Raw genomic sequence first — 21,203 nt, forward strand, 5'->3', positions numbered from 1 at the left:
GGATGTTTGTCTATGGACCTAGTCAGCCTGTGCTGACTAGGTCCTTTTTAAAATTAAATTTATTTATTTTTGGGGTTGGGGATTTAGCTCAGTGGTAGAGCGCTTTCCTAGCAAGCGCAAGGCCCTGTGTTCGGTCCTCAGCTTCGGAAAAAAAGAAAAAAATATATTTATTTTTAATGTATTGGTGTTTTGCTTGCAATGTATGTCTGTTTGAGGGTGTCAGATCCCTTAGAATTGGAGTTACAGACAGCTGTGAACTGCCATGCTGGGAATTGAACCTGGGTCGCTTTAGAAGAGCAGCCAGTGCTCTTAACCACTGAGCCATCTCCCCAGCTTGTGCTGACTAGTTTTATGTCAACCTGACACAAGTTAGAGTCATTTGGGAAGACACACACTCAATTGAAAGAATGTCCTCGCCTAACAGTCTATTGCCAGTTAGTTATAACACCTGTGTCAACAGCACAGCCACCCCCGTGGGCCCCCAAGGTGGTGGCAGCTGTGCATTTTCATGATTGGTGAGTGATGTGGGAGGGCCCATCCCACAGGGGGCAGGTGGTCTTGAGTTGTATAAGAAATCAAGCTGAGCAAACCAGGAGGAGCAAGCCAATAAGCATTGTTCCTCCATGGTCCCTGCTTCATTCAGTTCCTGCCTCCTGGTTCCTGCCTTGAGTTGCTGCCCTGACTTCCTTCAGTGACCCAAGAGCTGTAAGATGTAATAAACCCTTTCCTCTCCAAGTTGCTTTTGGTCATGGTGTTTTCTCTTGAGTTCACACAGGAAATAGAAAAAGTACAGCAAAGGGGCTGGAGACAGATATGGCGTCAGATAGGTGCAAGAGTCAGCTTAGGCTGAGCTGCTTTATCAGAGGTCCTGAAAAAAGCTTTCATAATCTCCCAGCAACCACAATCGTCGGTTTGTTTTGTTCATGCACATAACCATTCCGATAATCAGAGATCTCAGGGTGACCTCTCTCTGGCGCTTGCAAGGTCAAACATGCAGGCAGAACACTGTATACATAATAAATAAATAAACCAAACAGGAAATGGTTAACTGCTCTTGTACTGGGGGAGGAGAGAGCTTTTCTATGTAGGCATGAAAGGGTGTTACCAGGGCCGGGAGATGGCTTAGCAGGCCACGGCACTTGCTGCCAAATCTGATAGCCTCGATATCAATCTCTGGGACCCTGTCACGGCTTAGGTTGTCAACCTGACACAAACCCAGAGTCCCTTGGGAAGATGGAATCTCAACTGAAGAACTGCCTCATGAGACTGGTCTGTGGCCATGTCTGTGAAGTCTTGTCGTCTTCTTCTTTTTGGTTTTTCGAGACAGGGTTTCTCTGTGTAGTTTTGGTGCCTGTCCTGGATCTCTTTCTGTAGACCAGGCTGACCTGGAACTCACAGAGATCTGCCTGGCTCTGCCTCCCCCAAGTGCTGGGATTAAAGGCGTGCGCCACTGCTGCCGGGCCCTGTGAAGTCTTTTCTCAATTGCTAATTGATGTAGGAAGATCCACCCTATGATGGGCAGTGCCATCCTAGACAGCTGGTCCTGGGATTCGTAAGAGAGGTATCTGTGCAAGCCAGAGGGAAGCAAGCCAGTGAGCAGTGTTCCTCCATGCTCTCTACCTCAGTTCCTGCCTTGTGCTCTTGCCCTGGCTTCCCTTGACGAAGGACTATGACCTGTAAGCTAAAACAGATCCTTTCCTCACATTCCTTTTGACCACAGTGTTTATCAGAACAACGGATAAAAACACCAGGACAGACCTACATGGTGGAAGGAAGAACGGACTCCCACAAGTTGCCCTCTGACCTCTACAGCTGTACTGTGACATACAAACACATACACACATAGTAAGAAATTTAAAAGGATGGAAGTGGCTTGGGGACCCTTATACTTGGGGAGGGGCTGAGGGTTCACAGATGGGTTGCAGGAGATAGGGGGTCGTCTGAGCTAGAGGACACTAGAGGAGCGGAAGCAGGGATGCACAGGGAGTGGCCGGAATGTGAAAAGGCTCTTTTGTTTCTTTTTAAAGTGGGCAGTGAGGTGTCTTCTGTAGCCAAGGGAGCTACTGGAGAGCTTCAGCAAGGTGGGGTTTTCAGCAACCCCTAAGCCAGGGAGGAGAAGCCAGGGTGCAACGTGAGCTGAAGGCCCAGGGGAGCATGGAGACAGGCCTGCCAGTCACTGCTTGGTGGACAGGGAAGTGGCCTGACTCTGCTCGGGCCCTCCGGGCAGGGTTACCGCAGCAGGCTCTGGGATGGTGGGGTGCAACCCGAGATTCCGGATAGGACCCCAGGCTCTGCACTTCTTTACCCCCCTGCCTGTGATTGCAAGGTGTCTCAAGGCTCATCAGGATGGCCAGTGAGCCCAGGGGAGTTGACTGGATGGACAGTGAGAGGCTTCCACGAAACTGTCATCGTTTAGGAATGGGTTTCCACAGGCTGGAGAGTGGCCATTGAGTCATGTGGGCAGGATAGCGCACCCCTCCCAACCTGGCAGATCTGGTTGTGTTCTGTCTGTGTCCAGGGACAGGCAGGCAGGAGATGATCTCTGCCCCAGAAAGAGAAGATCTTGCTAGATGTTCAGTGGTGAGGGAAACAGTGGGTAAATCCTCCCAGATTCCCCAGGAAGGGGCTGTGTAGAAAGGTTAATGGGGGGGGGGTACTGAAGGGTCTGAATGTGGAAGGGGATCATTTCCTTTCTTCCTAGAAGGTGACAGAATCTTCTTATAGCAAGAATTCTATCTAGAACACCCACATTTGGAGATGTGACTGGTCCCCTAAGTGGCATGGCATTATCCTAATGCAGTGGTTCTCAACCTTCCTGATGCTGCGACCCTTTAATACAGTCCCTCATGGTGTGGTGACCCCCAACCATAAAATTACTTTAGTTGCTACTTCATAACTGTAATTTAGCTGTTATGAATCATAATGTAAACATCTGTGTTTTCTGGTGGTCTTAGGCGACCCCTGTGAAAGGGTCCTTTGACCATCATAGGGGTTGGGACCCACAGGTCGAGAACCGCTGACCTAGTGCAGCATGGTGCAGGAGTTCAGCCTTCCTCTTCTTCCATGCAGATTCAGTGGGAGCCTCGAGAGTTAAAGACCTTCCCTGTTTCTACGGCTGATCTTCCCCACAGAGGGCAGAAGGCAGAGTCCCAAAGACTGTGAGGTGGGAGGGGACACGACACCAGTGTTCCCAGTGCTGTGTTGACTTTCAGCCCAGGGACTGCTTCTCATGCTGAGCAGAGGGTGCCGGCCTGCCTCAGCCAGACCCACAGCCACTAAGGCAAGAGGCATCTCTGCACTCGGGGCTTGTTCTCCACATCCAGGAGCTCAGATACCTCCATGTCACCTTGAAGGACCTGCTAACCCCCCTCTATAGCCTGTCTCAGATCCAGACTCTCCACCCTGCCATGCCATTCCCAGCTGGTTACAAAAGGCCCTGCCCCCCACCCCACCCCCTTACTCTCAGCAGAGCTGGAGTTTTCTTTTTTGGTTTTGTTTTGTTTGAGCCAGGTATGGTGGAGCACACCTTTTTATCCCAGCACTAGGGAGTCGGAGGAAGGCAGTTCAAGGCCAGCCTGGTCTACATAGTGAATTCCAGGACAGCCAGGGATGCATGGAGAGACCCTGCCTCAAAAGAGAAATTATTATATGTGTATGGGTGTTTCTCTGTGTGTATGTCTGTACCACATGTGTGCAGTGGAGGCCAGTTACAGACAGCTGTGAGCCACCATGTGGGTGTTGGGTATTGAAACCTGCTCCTCTGGAGGAATAGCCAGTACTCTTAACCACTGAGCCATCTCCTCAGCCCACTGAAGTTTATTTTCAGGAAGACATTTTGGGGACTAGAGAGATGGGTCACTAAGGTTAAGAGCACTGGCTGCTCTTCCAGAGTAACCAAGCTTGGTTCCCAGCACCCATATCAAGTGGCTCACAACAGCTTGTACCTCAGACCCAGGAGAGCCAATACTGTCTTCTGGACTCTGAGGGTGCCCACATACAAGGGGCATGTATACATACACACGAATAAATATTTTTTTTTTTGAATTTAAAAAGATATTTTTTAAAGGCATGCGGCACCACACTCTAGCAAGACATTTTTAAACATGAGAGTTCAGGGTGTGGATCTGGACTTCTCAAAGATGTGGACTTGTTCAAAGCTACGTGGCCTTGGGTGGTCACTTTGCCATGTTGCACCCCCATCCCCAATGAAAGGGCGTTTATTGGTTTCGCAATTCAGGGCTCCTGAAGCCTAGGCATCATGGCTTACCAAGGGAAGAGCTCAGATAGTCAGTCATTTTCACTTTTGTTTGTGAAATGGCTCTTCCTCAAACCCAGGGCCCAGCCCACAACCCCAGATTCACATGATGTGTCCCCAGATTGCCACTGACAGTTCAGAGACACCACACGTTGAGATGGCAGCTTTAATTGTCCTAGCCCTTAGGTTCCCTTTCCTGCAGGCATCTTTGGCCAGACACCCGTGCTTGACGGAGTCCAGAGCACTTTGCCCAGGTGGCCCACTGCCCTGTGGCCACGGCTGTGGGAACCCAAGGTCATATCAGTCTGTTGTTAATTATCTGGTCTTCAAGGCTGCTTCTGCCCAGAGGCCTCTTGGACAGTTGGGTGTGAGGCAGAACAGCCCAGCCTGTGATTCTGGCCATCTTTAACTAGTTCTCAGGGACAGGGGCCAGTGGTGGAGGGAAGCTGGTTGGGAGGAACGTGTCTCCATCATAGCCGCTGGTTTTCCTCCTGAGATGAACCTCCTTGTGCTTTGAGATGGGAGCAGAAAGTGGAGCTGCCAGCAGGGGCGAGGCCCAGCAGGGGCGAGGCCCAGCAGGGGCGAGGCCCAGCCAACGTCCTCAAGGCAGGATGAGAACAGAATCATCTTACAGCACAGAGAAATAGACAGGAGTGGGCGCGGGGAAGCATCCACGTTCTCCACTTCCAGGGGGCACATGGCCCAGGCCAGTGACTCACCAACCTTCCAGGCTGGGAGGCTGAGGATGGCCTTGAGAGTGGACCAGGAGACCAGGCCCTCCCTTCCTGGATGAAAAGCCCCAGGCCTGCAGGGGCATCTGAGAGGCTAGAGTCCAGGCCCAGCTGAGCCTCAGTGGAGAGGGCACCACCCGCAAGAGAGGCTGGAACTGACCAGGGAGCTGGGAGCATCCAAGCAGGCTGCAGAACCAGCCCCCAGGGCGCTCCAGGTGCGGTTTCTGCCAGCTCTGGTTTCTGCCAGCGCTGCTCTTCGGGATTCTACCTTAGGTACAAGCTGGGCAGACAGATCTTCAGCTAATGCCCACCCCGGTCCGTGAGGGTCTTGGCACGGCTGCCACCACCTCGAGGGCCCACGGGAATGGCTGCGCTGTTGGCATAGGTGTCGTAACTGCTGTCTGAACACACGGAGAGCTCGTCAGAGACCTCCACGCCATCACTGATCTCTGTTGGACCAGAGGAGACAGAATGTGAGTGGGGCAGACGGGCTCTGAGGACAGGGAGACGACAAGAGGAGAGGAAGGCACTTAGAGGCAGCTGTAACCAGTGGATCCAGTTAGCACTGAGCCTGTGGGCACTGAGCCTGGCGTTCAGGGGCCCCTTGGTCCCTCCTGGGCCCTTAGTCCTCTGCAGCCCCCACCCCCACCCCCCGCAACATCCTGCTGCAGAAAACCATGGCACCCTTAGGTGCCTTGTTACTCCGTGTTTGCTTTCCTCCAGGCATTTGGACACACAGGCTTCTCTCTGTTGAGTGACTTCCCTCCCCAGAAATCCCTCTTTTTCCTAAAATCAGGCTCAGGTCTCCCCATCTCTGGTATGTTGGTCTACCAGCCACCTCCTTGATTCCCCCCAGACTGGGTTGGGGTCTCCTATTTCAAGCCAGCCTGGTTCATCCAGCCCCCATCACAGCCCGCAAGGGTGGGGACCTGAGCAGAGCCCCTCAAGGACACCCGTGTCCTAATGTTGGCAGAGCTGGGCAGAGCCGAGGTTCTGGAACGTGGCGCAGCCTTGGGGGGCATACCCGTTCCCCCGGGAGCCTCCTTTCTTGTGTCTGAGCATCCCACTACACAGGCACCTCTGGACCTCCTCCACACCTCAGCTACGTCACCACCCCAGACCTTCCTTGCGGCCCCAGGGAGCCCTGAGCACATTTTCTGCCTCGGCTCTTCTTACAAGAGCTGCAGTGATGCCTTGTTTTGCCCATGTCTTTACAGCTGCCTTCATCAGACTGGGAACGTCAGCAGGGACCAGCAGTGGACAGAGCATGGTCGCCACTTATCGGAGTTGTGTGTGAACCAAGGAAAGGTGTAGGACCTTCAGACAGACACCCCACCCCCTACCCCAGCTCGTCACCTTTGTTCCCCCACCAAAGGCTGACACTGAGCCCCTGGATCTGGGGTTGTCTGATGTGGAGATGCATGTGTTTCTATCCTCAGTAGGTGCACGGGTGTGGACCTGAGAAGAGGTTATGTCCAACTGCCCTGCTGTGTTACATGTGCACCCCCTAATCCAGGGTCCATGCAGGCTGTCACCTGAGAAGATGAGCTTCTCTTTCATGATGCTGACGTCCCGGCTGGTCCGGCGTACGGCGGCACTCAGCATGATCTGCTCTGGGTTGTAGCTCCGGATGCCACCCAGACGCCACCTGCAGAGACGGCCCCATGGGCATCAGGTCCTTCCCTAGCCTCCCTGGAGCAGACACCCTGCCCATTTCCAGAGCCTCTCCTGATGTGGCCTGAGAGTCACAGCATAAATGGGTAAACTGAGGCTCAGAGAGGGGCGATCTACTGATTCCCAGCCAGGGCTCTCCTACCTTTCTCTCCCCTCATTTATCAGCAGCCCTTGCCCAGATAGGCAGTTTTATTAGTTCCGTCCTGGCTCTCTTTGGGTGGGACAGTCGAGGATGAGGAGGAGCTCAGCAGATGTGACTGATGACCAGCTTTATGGACACACCAGCCTCAGGAAGCCCCAGCAGAGGCCTCCTATAAACCCGCCAATGCAATGGGCTGAGGAAAGCCAGAAGGGGCCAAAGAGGACTGGCCCTCACAGGTCCCCAGACAAGGATGTTAGAGGAACTTGGTATGGAGTTATCTGATTAGAAATAAGCACCCTGGATTCCCCAGGAGATGGAACCCTGATGGGTGGTTGGAGGCAGTGAAGACTCCATAGGAAACTCACTGTGGGTTTCTAGATGGGGAAATGGACAGACAGGGTGGCAGGACGGAGCAAACGGGGGGGGGGGGGGAAGCAGGAGGCAGGAGGGGAAGGCACTGTGCCTGGGCTGGGCCGGCTGCCTTGCCAATCCTTGTGGCCAGGGCTTGTTCCTCTGGCTCCTTGTCAGGCCCCCAGCGCCAGCCTCAATGCCCGGGGAGTTGCGGTGTTGGCCAAGTGTTTGTTGAATCAATGAATGAAAGAATAAGTCCCACAGAGAAATTATCTTCCCCTTGCTTCATCTCCCAGGTCCCCTCTTCTCCCTCTGCCTATTCCCTCAGGAGACAATGACTCTGCCTGAGCTACGTCTGGTGGGCTCAGGACCACACCAGGCAGCGCCATGTGGACTCTGCAGGTGGAAAGAAGTTATGCAAGCTGAACTTCCTTTCCAGAGCTCAGTCCTGGACCCTGGCCTAGAAGCTGTCCAGCTAAGCTGCCTGACCCAGCAGGTCCTAAGACACCTGACCATCCCTAATACCTAGGTCTCACCTTGGCCACTAATGTTAGAATCCACTGGGGAAAGTGTCAGGCCAGGGTCTCTACAGCCAGGCACATCCGGGACAGGAAAGCCACTGGGGGTGGGGGTGGGGTCTCCCGGGGGAGGGAGAGAGGAGTGAGGGCGTGGGTCATAGACAGTGAAGAAGAAAAGGCGATGGGAGAGAGACAGAGAAACAGCACGGACCACCGGAAAGGAAGTCCCGAGAGGCGGAAGCCAACGGAGCAGGAGAGAAACAGAAATGGGACTTCGCAAGGGGCAGGTGGCAAAGGGCCCCCTGAGTGCTGGACTTGGGGATGTGAGGGCCCTGTCCCCAGGGGAGACACTCCGGTGCTGAGGGAAGCTGGGTCAGCACCTACCAAGGAAACGCTGGTCCCCACCTGCAAAAACTGCAGGGGGACCAACTAGTACAGCACACGCGGCCAGACCGGAAGAATCGATCCCAGCACACAGGGGGCTGAGGCAGGAGGATTGAAAGTCGGAGGACAGCCTGGGCTACGTAGTGAGAGCTCGTCTCCAAGGAAAAAGGAAAAGAAAAGGAACCAGCGGAAAGGAGGGCGGGGTGGGAGGGTGGAGACGGCCAGTGCTGCAGGCAGAGGCGGGCAAGGTGACCCAGCACTTGCTGAACAGCGGCTTTTCAGACAGACCTGGAAAGGGAGTGGCCAGAAGGGGGAAGAGGAGCAGGAGGGCACACACCAGAATTACCTGATCAAGTGATAGCTGTGAGAGGCCAGAGTGCAGCAGAGAGGGGGAGGGGAGAGAGGAGGGACATGCGCCATCAGAGCAGGATGGGACAGAGAGAGAACGTCAGTCAAGAGCCAACCCCAGCCCCTTAGTTCCTGGTTGCCTAGGGCCCCAGGCTGGCCCAACACCTTCCCCTCCCCGGACCACCCATCCCACCCATGGCAATCACGTGCCAGCTGTCTTAAGGGGTGTGGAGGTTTCAGCTGGCAGAGTAGCCCTCGGTCCTCCCAGGAGTGAACCCCATGCCCTGGCTGACAGTGGTGGGCAGACCGGCCGCAGAGGGGGCAGCGTCCACCAGATAGCACACAGCAGATCAGGGCAAGGTTTGGCTCTGAGCCCCGAGCTGGGAGCTCATTCTAGAGGCCATCCGGCTTCTGCTGAGGGTGGGTGGGGCCTGGGCCTGCTGAGGGTAGGCTGGTGATGGACATGTTGGGGTCTACTCACTTCTGGAGCACGAAGATGCCGATGATGAGGCTGAAGGAGATCAGGTCGGCAGTGACCCACATGAGGCAGTACTCGTCTGGGGGCTGTGGAGAAATGACCCAAGACCAGCTTACAGTCATGGCTCACCTAGACCGAGGGGCCGTAGACTGCGGGACCTCTTATATTAGACTAATGAGGAAGGGCAGGGGAGGAGCTTGAGGTACCTTAATATTTTATTTTGTAAGAGTGGACTCTGGGCATGTTGGGCTAAGGTGTGCGTGTGTGTATGTGCGTGCGTGCATGCATGTGCGTGTGTGTGTGTGTGTGTGTGTGTGTGTGTGTGTGTGTGTCTGTGTGTGTATTTCACGGTAGAAGTGGTGTGTGGAGTCTCAAGTGTGTGTAAGCTTACAGGAGCTCAAAGCAAGAGCCAAATGATACAAGACGGATCCTTTATTTGCATGTAAGGTGCCACGTGCCTGGCAGATGGACATATGACCCTATAAATAGGTATGGGACAAGAGGACATTGATCACAGGGCCTGGGGAAAACAAAGCCCCATATGTACAGCCTCAGCACCTTCAGCCCAAGACAAATGGGGGGCACTTTTGGGGTCCATCAGCTTCGTGGGGCCTGCACCCTTCTGCTGCCTGCCTATTAGTTCATGTCACCTTCGAGGAGTGTTGGGGGCATTTAAGGACCACAACTGGAAAGTGGCTCTTTCAGGCTTGGCAGGGAGGGGGCCTGATGAGCTGCATCAGTCTGAAGCTCACGGCCCAGACCTCCATAGCTCCCTGTCCACCACGGGGGCCCTCTTGGCCTGGGCCACACCTCTTTCCTGAAACCACCTGTAATTTAGCTCTGACTTGCCAACACGGCCGCCCTTAGCTATGGGCACTTTCCCTGTCTTTGCGCCCTCGGGGACGTGGCAGGGGAGCCTCTGCCTCACTCCTGGGGTTACCTCAGGGGCAGGAGCGGGAACTCAGCTCGTCTCAGATGCTCCACGACTGACCTCCACACACTCCTCATGGTCCTCCAAGTAGACCTGTGCTGTACCCTCTTTTTGGAACAACTTCCTTTTTTTTTGTTTTGTTTTGTTTTGTTTTTGTTTTTCGAGACAGGGTTTCTCTGTGTAGTTTTGGTGCCTTTCCTGTAACTCGCTCTCTAGACCAGGCTGGCCTCGAACTCACAGAGATCCGCCCTGGCTCTGCCTCTTGAGTGCTGGGATTAAAGGCCTGCGCCACCACCGCCTGGCAGGAACAACTTTCTTTTAAAACCAAATCTAACAAGTAGCCCACAACCTAGGGAACTGTCAGTTTCTTGAGGCAATGTGATCTTTCCATGATTCAGGCCCAGGGTCTCTAGCACTTCAGACCTCAGAAGCTGTGACAATCCCATTCTGCCTTAGCCTATAGCCACCCCCCCCCCAACACACACACTGCCACCATCCCAGGTTCTCCCCAGGGGGAGCCCTGGCAGGTGACTGATAGCCCTAAATGCCCTCAGGCCCCACAATCTCCAACTTACCATGATCCAGAGGGGAGAAGGCACCCGAGAAAGGGTATGGGAGTTGTCAGAAGTGACGGATGGAACCCCGGCACACCACAGCAGGGAGAAGAGCCACGGAGCGTTGACAGTGTAGAGGTTTACACTCAGGTTCCAGGATGCATAGTCCCTGGGCAGGGGACAGAGGTTGGTCAGCTGTCTCTAGGTGCTCTGCTGCATGAAGCTGGAGGAGCACCCCGACAGACCGTCACCCTCACAGCCACCCCAGGAGGAAGGCATGTCTGCGTCCAAGCTCACAGGACAAGCCCCGCTCTGCCCAGTGCTTCCCGCCCACATCCAAACCCTGTGTGTGTTCTGCCCTGTGCCCACATGTCATAGGTGGAGGGTTAAACTGGGGGTACACAGTCCCTCCCTCCCTCCTTCAGGGGCACCTGGGGCGGCACAGGGCAGGCACCTGAGCTCCTGGTGAGACACCTGAGTGTATCGAAGGTTCAGCTTCTGGATGTGACCTCTCCGTAGGCTGGCAATGGCTTCTTTAGACCCAGATGTTTGCTGGAAGCCAGGAGCCATCTTCCGAACTAAAGGCCTCTGCCTGTTAGGCAGCCACATGACCTGCCGGCAGGAGCCAAGGTGGTCAGACCTCTCATCTCCAGACTTGGGGTGAGGGCTCTAGTCCTGCTAGACCCTTCGAGGGTCAAAAAGAGGCCCGTCCACAGCAACGGAGCCCATAGTGAACAAGTCGGGCAGCTTCCCTGGTCAAGACAAGATGGGCAGCCCCCCCCCCCCCCCCCCCCCGCCTCTGAGCATCTACAGAACTGTGTGTCACAGTGGCTTCAGGTTCCCAAAGTGTCACACCACGGTGATCTGGGTCTCGTTCCACTGAAGTAACCAGGGAACACAGAGGCGCCCACTCTCCTCTGAGCATCCGAAAGCACTTATGGGACTCTTTCCTGCCCCCGGAACGGACCAGTCAGGAACAGAAGGCACACACAGCCCTGTTTTCCAAACGGGGAAGCTGAAGTGGGGTGAAGTGTGCAGAGGGGACAGGTGAGTCTATGGTGGTGCGAGGGGCTAGGCCAGGGTCACCAACAGGGCTTCACCTGGTGCTGTGGGAAGCCTGAATGCAGCAGGGCCTCCAGCGTGACGTTGAGGAAGCTGCCACGGTAAGGATGATCACGGGGCGGGTCTCGAAGGTTGAGCAGCAGTGTGGCATTACCTTTGGCTAGCTCCAGGAGCTCTGCCAGGCTGCAGATGGACTGGTTCTGGACCTCCCTGACGTCTGAGGGTGACAGGGAGCTGGCTGTCCAGAAGGGGTCAGTCTGGCAGAGACAGGGACATACACGGCTGTCACCAGCCCTTCGGGGCTTTCAAGCACCTCCCTGGCAGTAGAGCATGGAGACCCAGGGCAGCCAGTGACTGCTGGTGTATTGGCAGTTGATGGCTGTGGCCCAGTTAGGGACCTAACCTTCACCTCGGTGGTCCCCGCCTGCTTCCCAAGAGAACCCTTTGCTTGGAGCCAGTCCAGTGTGGCCTTGAGTCCATTACATAGCCAAGGATGACCCTGAACTCCTGATCCTCTTTGTGCTGAGATTACGCTACTCTACCAAGTTTATGAGGTGCTAGGGATTGAACCCAGGGCTTAGCACATGCTAGGCAAGTACTCCAAGTGAACTATATCCTCGGTCTTAGGGCTACAGCTTCAACAAGCCTATTAAGGATCAGCATCCTTGAGAGGGAAAGCCACCAGACCAGAGACCCTTAACAAGCAGTGATAGCTCCGGGGTCTGGATGCCAGAGTCCACAGAAGGTCGCTGGCTAGGGTCCTCTGAGCTGAGGACCACCTGCCTCCTCCTTTAGGAGTCTTCCACGTCTCCCATGCCTACAGCAGGCCCAGGTATAGGCAGACCTTGAGGAACCACTGGCCAGCGTTGAGCCTCTGCAGGACAGTCCAGTTGAGCATGGCCGCAGGCCTGCGGGCCAGCTCTGGAAACATCTGCTCCACGTTGGTGGTCCGCCTCAGGGTGGTGTCGTGCATGAGAAAGGGCACGCCGTCCAGGCTGCAGGAGAGGGTCACTGTCACCCCCCACTCAGGGCTATCCCTGTCCCCAGTCACCACCCTCCCTTCTCCCCGCCCTCAGAGGACACAGCTCTTCTGTTCCCATCTCAGCTCCAGACTCTCCACCTACATGGGGAGCGTCCTGGGCCGGTGGGGACCTCAAAAGGCTCCAGGAACAAGTCCTTGGACTCTACGAAGGTCAAGTGGGGAAGACAGCTGAGGAGGGGAGGCCCGGGGAAAGTGAGTTCTGTCACTTAGCAACGTTAGGTGATAATGGGGAAATGAGGCTAAGCAGGAAGCACTTATGTCAAGGTCTACGGCCACGAAGTGGTGGGACCTGGCCTCAGACCAAGTCCTTGAGATGCCATATTGATAACAGTGGCAGCACAGGCCCCTCTGACCAAGTCCGCCTACTTCCCTCATCCTTCTCATCCCACCAGGGCTGGCCACGGTTCACGGGCGCCGTAGTGTGAAATAATAAAGGGCACCAGGCTTCCCGCTCCTCAAGGCATTTTATCAACTCCTGCCGGAGAGGTACGGTGTGTCTAATCCATGCTGTCCACACCGGGAGGGGTAACCTCACACGCAAGGTGTAACTGTTCCTTGTGCACCCCGTGGAATAGTATTTGGTGGTCCTGCCTTCTCCTCTCCTCGGGGGTGAGGAGATAGGTCGGGGTGGGTCTAGCACTTATACTAACACATATGGTGATCTACAGATGGAAATGTGCACATCACTTCTGTATGGTCTTGTTTTGCTTTGGTTTTCGAGACAAGGTTTCTCCATGTAGCTCTGGCTGTCCTGGAACTCGATCTAAAGACCAGGCTGGCCTCGAACTCACAGAGATCTGCCTGCCTCTGCCTCCCGAGTGCTGGGATTAAAGGTGTGGCCACCACCGCCTGGCTTCTTGTACAGTCTTGGATCCAGCACTGCCACTGTATTCTCTGTACCTTGCTTGCTTCACTTAGCCAAGTGTTTGCACTCACCCAGCAGAGAAACACGGATCTAATTCTCTTTCTAATGTGTCCGTGGCAGGGCTCCAGGTCCTCACATCCAAACAGGAGCCTGTTCTTTACATTCTGGAGTCTGGCACAAACCTCATTTGCCCTGAAAGGGTGCCTGGCCTGTTGTGGACCATCCAAGCCTCCACGCTCCCGCGGCTAAGGCAGGGTCAGGAGGTTTTACCCCGAGACCCAAATGCAGACGCTAGGGAGTGGGGGCTGCCACTGCCCTCCTCCCCCATGCCAACCTGATGCTGACGTCAGCTTGCAACCCATACAGCTTCTGCTCCAGGGCCTTCCGGAAGGACATCAGGGTGTGTTCTGGAGCCAGCTGCAAAGGAAAGGGTGGTGAGGGCCGAGCTAGGGTCCCACTGGTGACCCCTCCCCAGCCAGTGGGTAGTCTTCCCTGCTGGGAGGTCTGCTTCTCACCCTGGCTCATTTGTGGAGTTGCTGTGGCAACCCAGGCACCCACACAGCTGCTCTGAGGCTCAGGTTTTCCATTTGTTAGGGCATGTGTACCTCCCGGGGGACTGGAGGGGGGGGCCGTGTGCTGAGTATGTACATATGGAAGCCCGGCACAGCTAGGGCTTAGCACACAGTAACTCTGACCACATCACCCTTGCTGCACTACAGGCCCTGAGCAAGACTCTGGAAGCAAATGGCCTTTTCTACAGGTCTGTGGCTCTGTGGCAGCCTTGGGCAGAGCCTAGTTCCTTCTGGATTAATCTCAGAGCCCAGTCCTGGTGGAGATTCTGGAGGGGGAAGGAGAGGAGATGGGGTTTCTGTGGTGTGATGAGTTTCTTCATCTATTCAGACACGATAATATTCTCTTCATCCATACACTAATACATGCATTAAAACCCAACTTAAGCCGCAACCCTATAGCAGATCACCCAGATCAGTTCCAGCCACCACACTGCATGACCCTGCCTTGCAACCTTGGGTAAATTCTCCCTCCTAAGCACCCACCTCCTCTTCTGCCCATTGGGGATGCGGGCTCACTGTTCTCTGAAAGTATTTATTCAGCTGAGGAGTGAGTTTCCAAGTCTCCTTCAATTCCATGCAGAGTAAGTTGTCATACCTCCTCCTACCACTAGGGGTCAGCACCAAACCAGAGATTGGATTTAAACCTAGCAACTCTAAAGGCTGGCAATCATTTGAGAAGCCCCATTGAACACACACTTGGTGACCCTGGACACAGTCATTCACGGTGACATCGACAGGGCACTGGATGCTCCCCCCCCCAAACCCGCCACTAAAGAGCCTGCAAAATGGCTTAGTAGGTAAAGGTTCTTGCTGTCAAACTCGACAGCCTGAGTTTCATCCACAGGACAGCATGGTAGGAGGGAACTGACTCCAGCTGATTGTCCTCGGAATCTCCACACGTATTCTGAGACATAAACCTTGCACCCCCAATTAAAAAAAACATTTTTTTAGCCGGGCGGTGGTGGCGCACGCCTTTAGTCCCAGCACTTGGGAGGCAGAGCCAGGCGGATCTCTGTGAGTTCGAGGCCAGCCTGGGCTACCAAGTGAGTTCCAGGAAAGGCGCAAAGCTACACAGAGAAACCCTGTCTCGAAAAACCAAAAAAAAAAAAAAAAAAAAAAAAAAAAACCATTTTTTTAAAGTTGACTTCGCAGAGGTAAAGAGCAGAATAGTGGTTAGCTGAGGTTAAGAGTGGGGAGGAAAAGGCTGGTTAGCAGGTAGGACTAATGGGCAGAGGGGAGAGGTTTGGGCAGTCTGCAGCAGTGGTGGGGGGGGCTGTGGTAAATGAGAACTCCCTGTATATTTTAAAACAGGCGGACGAGAGGATTCTGAATGTTCCTAACACAATGAAACTGTGTGAGGTGACAGGTGAATCTCTTTGATGTGAGAATAATGCCTTGTGCACACATGTGAGAATAACACCCTGACCTGCAAATATGCACCATTATCCTATGTTGGGTAAAGAAAAAAAAAACCCATAAAATTGAACACCACAACCAGGCATGGTGGCACACACCTGTGACCTCCTCAACACGCAGGAGGGTGAGACGGAGGTCTGTGAGTTCTAGCGATTCTGGGCTGCACCCTGAGACCCTGTCTCAAAAAATGAAACAACAGGCATAATGAGCAAGCCACCACAGGGACGCGAGCAGCCAAGTGCACAGCTTGGGAGCCTGTCTGGTGACGGCTTTGTCAACAGATAAATAGCACAGAGGAGAACTGGGGGGGGGGCTGCCACAGAATAAAAGGCTCCGGGGAGACATGTGTCAAGCAGATGGGCAGCATGATGTCACTGGATGCTGGTTTTAAAAGTCTGTACTACAAAAAGATATTTGGGGAGAAAATAAAGGAAAGCTAAACTGTGATTCTAGGCCATGTTAAATAATCATTGTTAATCTGGGGGCTGCAGAGACGGCTCTGAAGCGAGGAACTGGCTGCTCTTTCAGGAGGCCCCGTGTGGTTCCCAGCACCCACGTGGCAGCTCACACACAATGCCATCCAGTCCCAGGGGATCTGACACCCTCTTCTGGCCTCCACAGTGCCAGGCAAAACAACCGTACACATAAAAATGAAGATAAATACCTTAAAAATTGTTAATTTGGCAGAGTGTTCTAATTATTATCAGTATGTAAGTGTGTGCATATGTATGTGTGTGAGTCGGTGTGTGTGTGAGTGTGTGTGTGTGTGTGTGTGTGTGTGTGTGTGCGCATGTGAGTGTGTGTACATGTATGCAGGTACCATGGAGGCCAGAGGCCAGAAGCATTAGATGCCCCTGAAGTTGGCGGTACAGGCAGTTGGGAGCCACCTGATTTGGGTGCTGGAAACCGAATTACACACTCTTAACCACTACATGCTACATGCTCTCAATCACACCGTGCTCTTAACCACTGAGCCATCCCCCCAGCCCCGTGGCTTTGGAGAGCATTTTTCTACGCTGAATCCAACAACATGGCACTCCCTGCAGGGCCGGGTATCTAGAGAGCTCCAGCGTAGGTAGGGATGGGCACCGCCTCTACCCAGAGGCTCAGGTCCCAGGTGCTGGTGCATGGGGACACTCTGATCGGAAAAGGGGTCCCGCGGAAGGTCGCAATCCTGTCTCTTACTTTGTGTGCCTGGGATCTATCTGGACACTTTGTCCATGCTCGCCTTCACCCCACAGCAGCCACCATCACTGTGTGTATGGCCTAGGAGGGGACAGGGAACAGAGATGGTGAAGCCATACCTCTACCACAGCTGGCCAGGGCCTGGACCAAGCCCCCCAAGGCAGCATGGCTCTGGGGACTTTGTCTATCTCAGCTCTCTTACGGGGTGCTTGGCACCTCAGTGCTGCATCCCAATACTGATTTTGACTTTGCCCCTTCCTCTTCAGTCAAGTCCACTGTCTTCCCTCGAGTGGTTAGAACTGGGGTCTCCTGCCTCCGACCTGGCCTTCGCCCTGAGGTCACCTGCTTACAGCTCTCCTGGCCTCCATTAGCCAAGGGCTGGCAGTGCAGGGCTGGAGCCGAAAACCCTCTAGCATATCTTGGGATTTTTCTAGCAGGAGTCTTTAGGGCTCTTCGGGATCCATGCCCACCCAGCTTCTCAGGTCTTCTCCTCAGTCCCTCCTACTACTCCTGAAAGGGCATCGAGCTGGCCTATTGCTCTGCTACCACACGGATCACATCCATTTCCCTCAGGGTCCTCCCTCTGGGGCCACTCACCATGGGGGCCCCTCGGTGGCCAATGAGGGCAGGCTTAGGGCCCAGGTCCTTTTTCTCCATGATGCAGGGAGACGAGATGGTGAGAGGGACCAGGTAGAGGCTGAAGACCACGGCAAAGAAGGAGCAAAGAACGGTGACCTGAGAGGCTGCAGACACGGGCGGTGGGAACTTCCGGTGAGTCACCTGTTCGGCCCTCACCAGGCCCAACCAGGCCTAGTGGGCCAGACTGGGATGCAGAACTGGGTGATCTGAGGAGCGGCCTTTGCTCTTGACAGGAAGTGCACCCCATCTACAACTTAGGCACCCATGTACACACAGACATAGGGACCCAGAGCAGGGATCCAGAGCAACCTCTGGTAGCATCTGTGAACCACCTAGAGCCAGCCCCTCCCCCTTCCCATGCCCAGCACCAAGGCCCCACCTCATGCCCAGGCCACCCAGGTAGAGTCCCAGTAGGGACAGCCTAAGCAGGCCTTGGTATTTGTGAAGTCCGGGATGCGTGGGCCCTCCTGGGGGGGGGTACTCACAGGAGCGCTCTGCACGGGCGAACTGTCCTGCTACGATCCAGGAGAGTGCAGTGATGGCCACCAGGGCCCCTATGTGCAGGAATGGTGCCGTGCCCTGTGTGTGAAGAGAGGCAGGGGGGACCTGGGACTCAAAGACAGGCCCAGACGCTCAGGTCACCAGCATGCTGCTGACTGTCTCTACCTACACGACAGGCAATCCTGTCTCCATTTGTCAGCTGAAGACACTGGGAATCCTGCTACGAGGAAACCCCTTCCTGTTCTGCTCTGAGCTTTGGTGTGGGGGAACAGGTATGATAAAAGCACCCCCTGTTGCAAGGGTCCTGGGGAAGCAATGTCCCTGTCCCTAGCCCAGCTCACTCACCTGCAGGGAGATCAGCAGCACTTCCCATTCATCTTCCCACAGCTGGGCCACTGCTGACATGGCCACCACCGTGGAGGCCAGGATGACCACCAGCACCATCTGGAAAGGGAGGTACCAGACAGAGGGTCACGTCAGGAGAGAAGGGAGCTTGTGTTTGGAGGAGGAGAGAAGAGGGGAGGGGAGGGGAGGGGAGGAAGGCAGGAGTGCACAAAGGCCAGGCTGTGGTGGCACATGCCTCTAATCCTTGGGAAGCAGAGGCAGGTGAATCCCTGAGTTCGAGGCCAGCCTGGTCTACCGAGCCCATTCCAGGACAGTCAAGGCTACACAGAGAAACCGAGTCTCAAAAAAACCAAAACCCAAAGCCAAAACCAGCAACAACAAAAACCAAAAGAAGAGGAAGTTCACAAAGAGCAAGGAAGAGGAGGGAAGGAGAGAGCCTGGGATGGGCTGAAGGCGGCAGGGACATGAGAGGAAGGCCAGAGGTAGAGGCAGGAGAGAGATGTGCAGTGGGAGAGGACTGGGCTTCACTGGGGAGCAGATGCTGAGGCTGGGCTCTGCTCATGGTGCTGCCTGAGAAACTGGCTGCCTGGGTCTCCTGCATCTGGCTGTTTTTTTTCTTGACACAAGGTCTTATGTAGCCTTGAACTCCTGACATTCCTGCCGCTAGGATTACAGGAATACACCACCATATTTATGCTATGCTGGGGACTTCTGCATGCTGGGTAGACACTAGCGACTGAGCCACATCCCCAGCCCAGCTTCTAGGATGTTCCACAGGAAGTGTGGGGGCACAGCTGTAATGAACATGGAGGTACCTTCAGGGACAGAGATCTGTGGTGACAGATGGCACCTGAAACCCCAAACCAAGTAAGACTAAGCTGGGGTTCCCTGCTTCAGTCCTCTCTGGAGCCCTAGAATTCTTCATGGTTCCGGCCCCTCCTCCACCAGCAAAGCCTCTGAAGAGCACTTTCTGAAGACATCTTATTACAATAGGAGGCCACCAGCGGAAGCCCTTGCAATAAAACCGATTCCCCATAATCCTAATACAATTAAAATTTCATCAGTTTTACAGTTGCTGCTGTACTACCCATCATGCTTGGCAGCAGCATCGAAAGTTCGGGGAGAGACTTCTTCCCCATGGTGTGCTTCAGCCACAGGAATAACACAGGCTTACAACATCATGACCCCTCCCAAACCTAACCCGGGAGCACCTGGAGGCCTGGGTAGACCTGAATTCAGCCATGGCATTTCTGTCTTTCTGGGCTATGACTATGATGGCTATAAAGAATCCCATTCATTCATTCATTCATTCATTCACTCACTCACTCACTCACTCACTCACTCACTCACTCATTCATCTGAGTCTTGCCTGTGTGCTGAGACCCAAGAAGAATTGGAATCCAGCCTTGTAGATTGGTCTCTTGGCAGGTGCCTGGTTCTTAGGCCCGGGTCTCTCTCTATACCTGAGTCACACTCCTGGGTCAAATCCTGGCTCTGTTGCATTGGAGGAGAGTACAACTTTGGGGAACTTCTCTGAGCTGGGACATAGGGACAGTGATGAGTGAGTGCCTCCCGGGGAGGGGTCAGGGACATAAATGGGAACACACATGCTTTGCACAGTGACTGCCACGGAAAGGAAATGAGTATTAGACGTGAGTGCCTCCACTCTGAATAATCATAACCGAAAGGGGTGACAGAGGAACAGATGAAACCCTGTGGGGGAAGTGCCCGTCACACACAGTGAGCACCCAAGAAACGCTGCTCAATGCTATCATGACAAACCTGGCGTCTGGCAGACAGGACGTTCTCAAACGTGCCTTTCTAGGGAGCAGCTGGAAGGTCAGAAGCTAGCTGCCAGAAAGAACTGTCACGTGCCCCAGCTGCTGAGGAACAGCCTGAATTCATGGTGCTGCTGGGGTGTCCAGGGCTCAGCAGGCACCAGCCCAGCTCAGCCACACTTGTGGTCAGGCAGAGTCTCTGGGCTTCAGCCTGGGACCAAGCCTGGGACCACAGCAGCTGACCCTGGGGTAGGGAATTAGCACCACAGAACAGGGACAGAGCAGAGCTAGTGAATATCACCACAGCTGGGAGGAGACTGCCAGGACAGCCCCCCTCACAAGAGGCATCTGAGATGGCTCTGGGTGGTGGCTGGGCACAAAGGTCCTCTCACAGACAGGTCTTCTGTCTGCTACAAAACAGCTCCCCACAATCCCTTGACTTCCCTCACCTCCCAGGCCCCTAGACTTCTCCTGGGGCTCCCTCACAGGCTGGAGCTCTGGGCCACAGTATTCACCTAGTACAGATGGCCCTCTCCCTGCTCATTCCTAAACCCCTCTCTCTACCTTCCCCTCCTTGGGACTCAGGAGAACCAGGGACTTTAAACAGACCAGGATTAAAATGTCCCATAAAACTGTCATCTTCAAAGCAACGTGACCCTGGCATAAAACCAGAGAAGTAAATGAAAGCCAAGTTCAGGAAGAGGTCTGACTGCATTAAAGGAATATAACGGCATTTCAGATTGGAGGGGGAGAGTGTGTGTGTGTGCAAGGGGGACGGCTGAGGACATGCTGGGGACACTGGGAAGCATCTCCAGGGAGCTTGGCAAGATCACACTAGGCCCCAAAATAACTTCCAAAAGATCTACGAACATTTAAATGTCAAAAAAGCAATGCCATACAATTACCTAGGGATATCACACAAAAATTTTCATATCATCTTGGAGTGGGAAGGGCCCTTCCTTCAAGTCTGACCCAACACCCAAGGGCCATAAAAAAGATGACAGATTCAGATTTTTGTGGTTGTTGTTGGTGGTGGTGGTGGTTTTTTTGTTTTGTTTTGTTTTTTCGAGACAGGGTTTTTCTGTGTAGCTTTGCACCTTTCCTGGAACTCACTTGGTAGCCCAGGCTGGCCTCGAACTCACAGAGATCTGCCTGGCTCTGCTTCCCGAGTGCTGGGATTAAAGGCATGCACCACCACCGCCCGGCTTTTGTTTGGTTTTTGTTTTTGTCTTATTTTTCAAACAGGTTTCTCTGTGTAACAGTCCTGGCTGTCCTGGAACTTGCTCTGCAGGCGAAGCTGGCCTCGAACTCACAGAGATCTGCCTGCCTCTGCTGCCCAAGTTCTGGGATCAAGGCGTGCGCCACCTCACCCACCCAGATTTAAATGTTCTTTTAGAATTAAAAAAAAAAAATCACATGGCACAAATACAAG

General features: G+C 54.2%; 1 protein-coding gene across 3 annotated transcripts in view; it reads right to left on the reverse strand.

Annotated features, from left to right (window-relative positions):
• Positions 1–4,279: 4,279 nt before the first annotated feature.
• The window catches only part of Gdpd5 (glycerophosphodiester phosphodiesterase domain containing 5), an 81,070-nt gene continuing 64,146 nt past the window's right edge, over positions 4,280–21,203 (reverse strand). For 2 of the 3 annotated variants that reach the window (XM_028877499.2, XM_037197217.1), the window contains 12 exons: positions 17,994–18,092; positions 17,633–17,726; positions 17,106–17,251; positions 13,670–13,752; positions 12,273–12,423; positions 11,467–11,685; positions 10,821–10,978; positions 10,388–10,535; positions 8,885–8,967; positions 8,402–8,416; positions 6,522–6,634; positions 4,280–5,435 (listed from right to left, as the gene is read on the reverse strand). In XM_028877499.2, the coding sequence (XP_028733332.1) occupies positions 5,287–5,435; positions 6,522–6,634; positions 8,402–8,416; positions 8,885–8,967; positions 10,388–10,535; positions 10,821–10,978; positions 11,467–11,685; positions 12,273–12,423; positions 13,670–13,752; positions 17,106–17,251; positions 17,633–17,726; positions 17,994–18,092 (1,458 nt within the window). In that variant the 3' untranslated portion in view covers positions 4,280–5,286. The remainder of the gene's footprint in view (positions 5,436–6,521; positions 6,635–8,401; positions 8,417–8,884; positions 8,968–10,387; positions 10,536–10,820; positions 10,979–11,466; positions 11,686–12,272; positions 12,424–13,669; positions 13,753–17,105; positions 17,252–17,632; positions 17,727–17,993; positions 18,093–21,203) is intronic. The other variant, XM_028877500.2, reaches the window with a different exon arrangement.

Source organism: Peromyscus leucopus, chromosome 1 (genome assembly GCF_004664715.2).
Source record: "Peromyscus leucopus breed LL Stock chromosome 1, UCI_PerLeu_2.1, whole genome shotgun sequence".
NCBI classification, from domain to species: Eukaryota; Metazoa; Chordata; class Mammalia; order Rodentia; family Cricetidae; genus Peromyscus; species Peromyscus leucopus.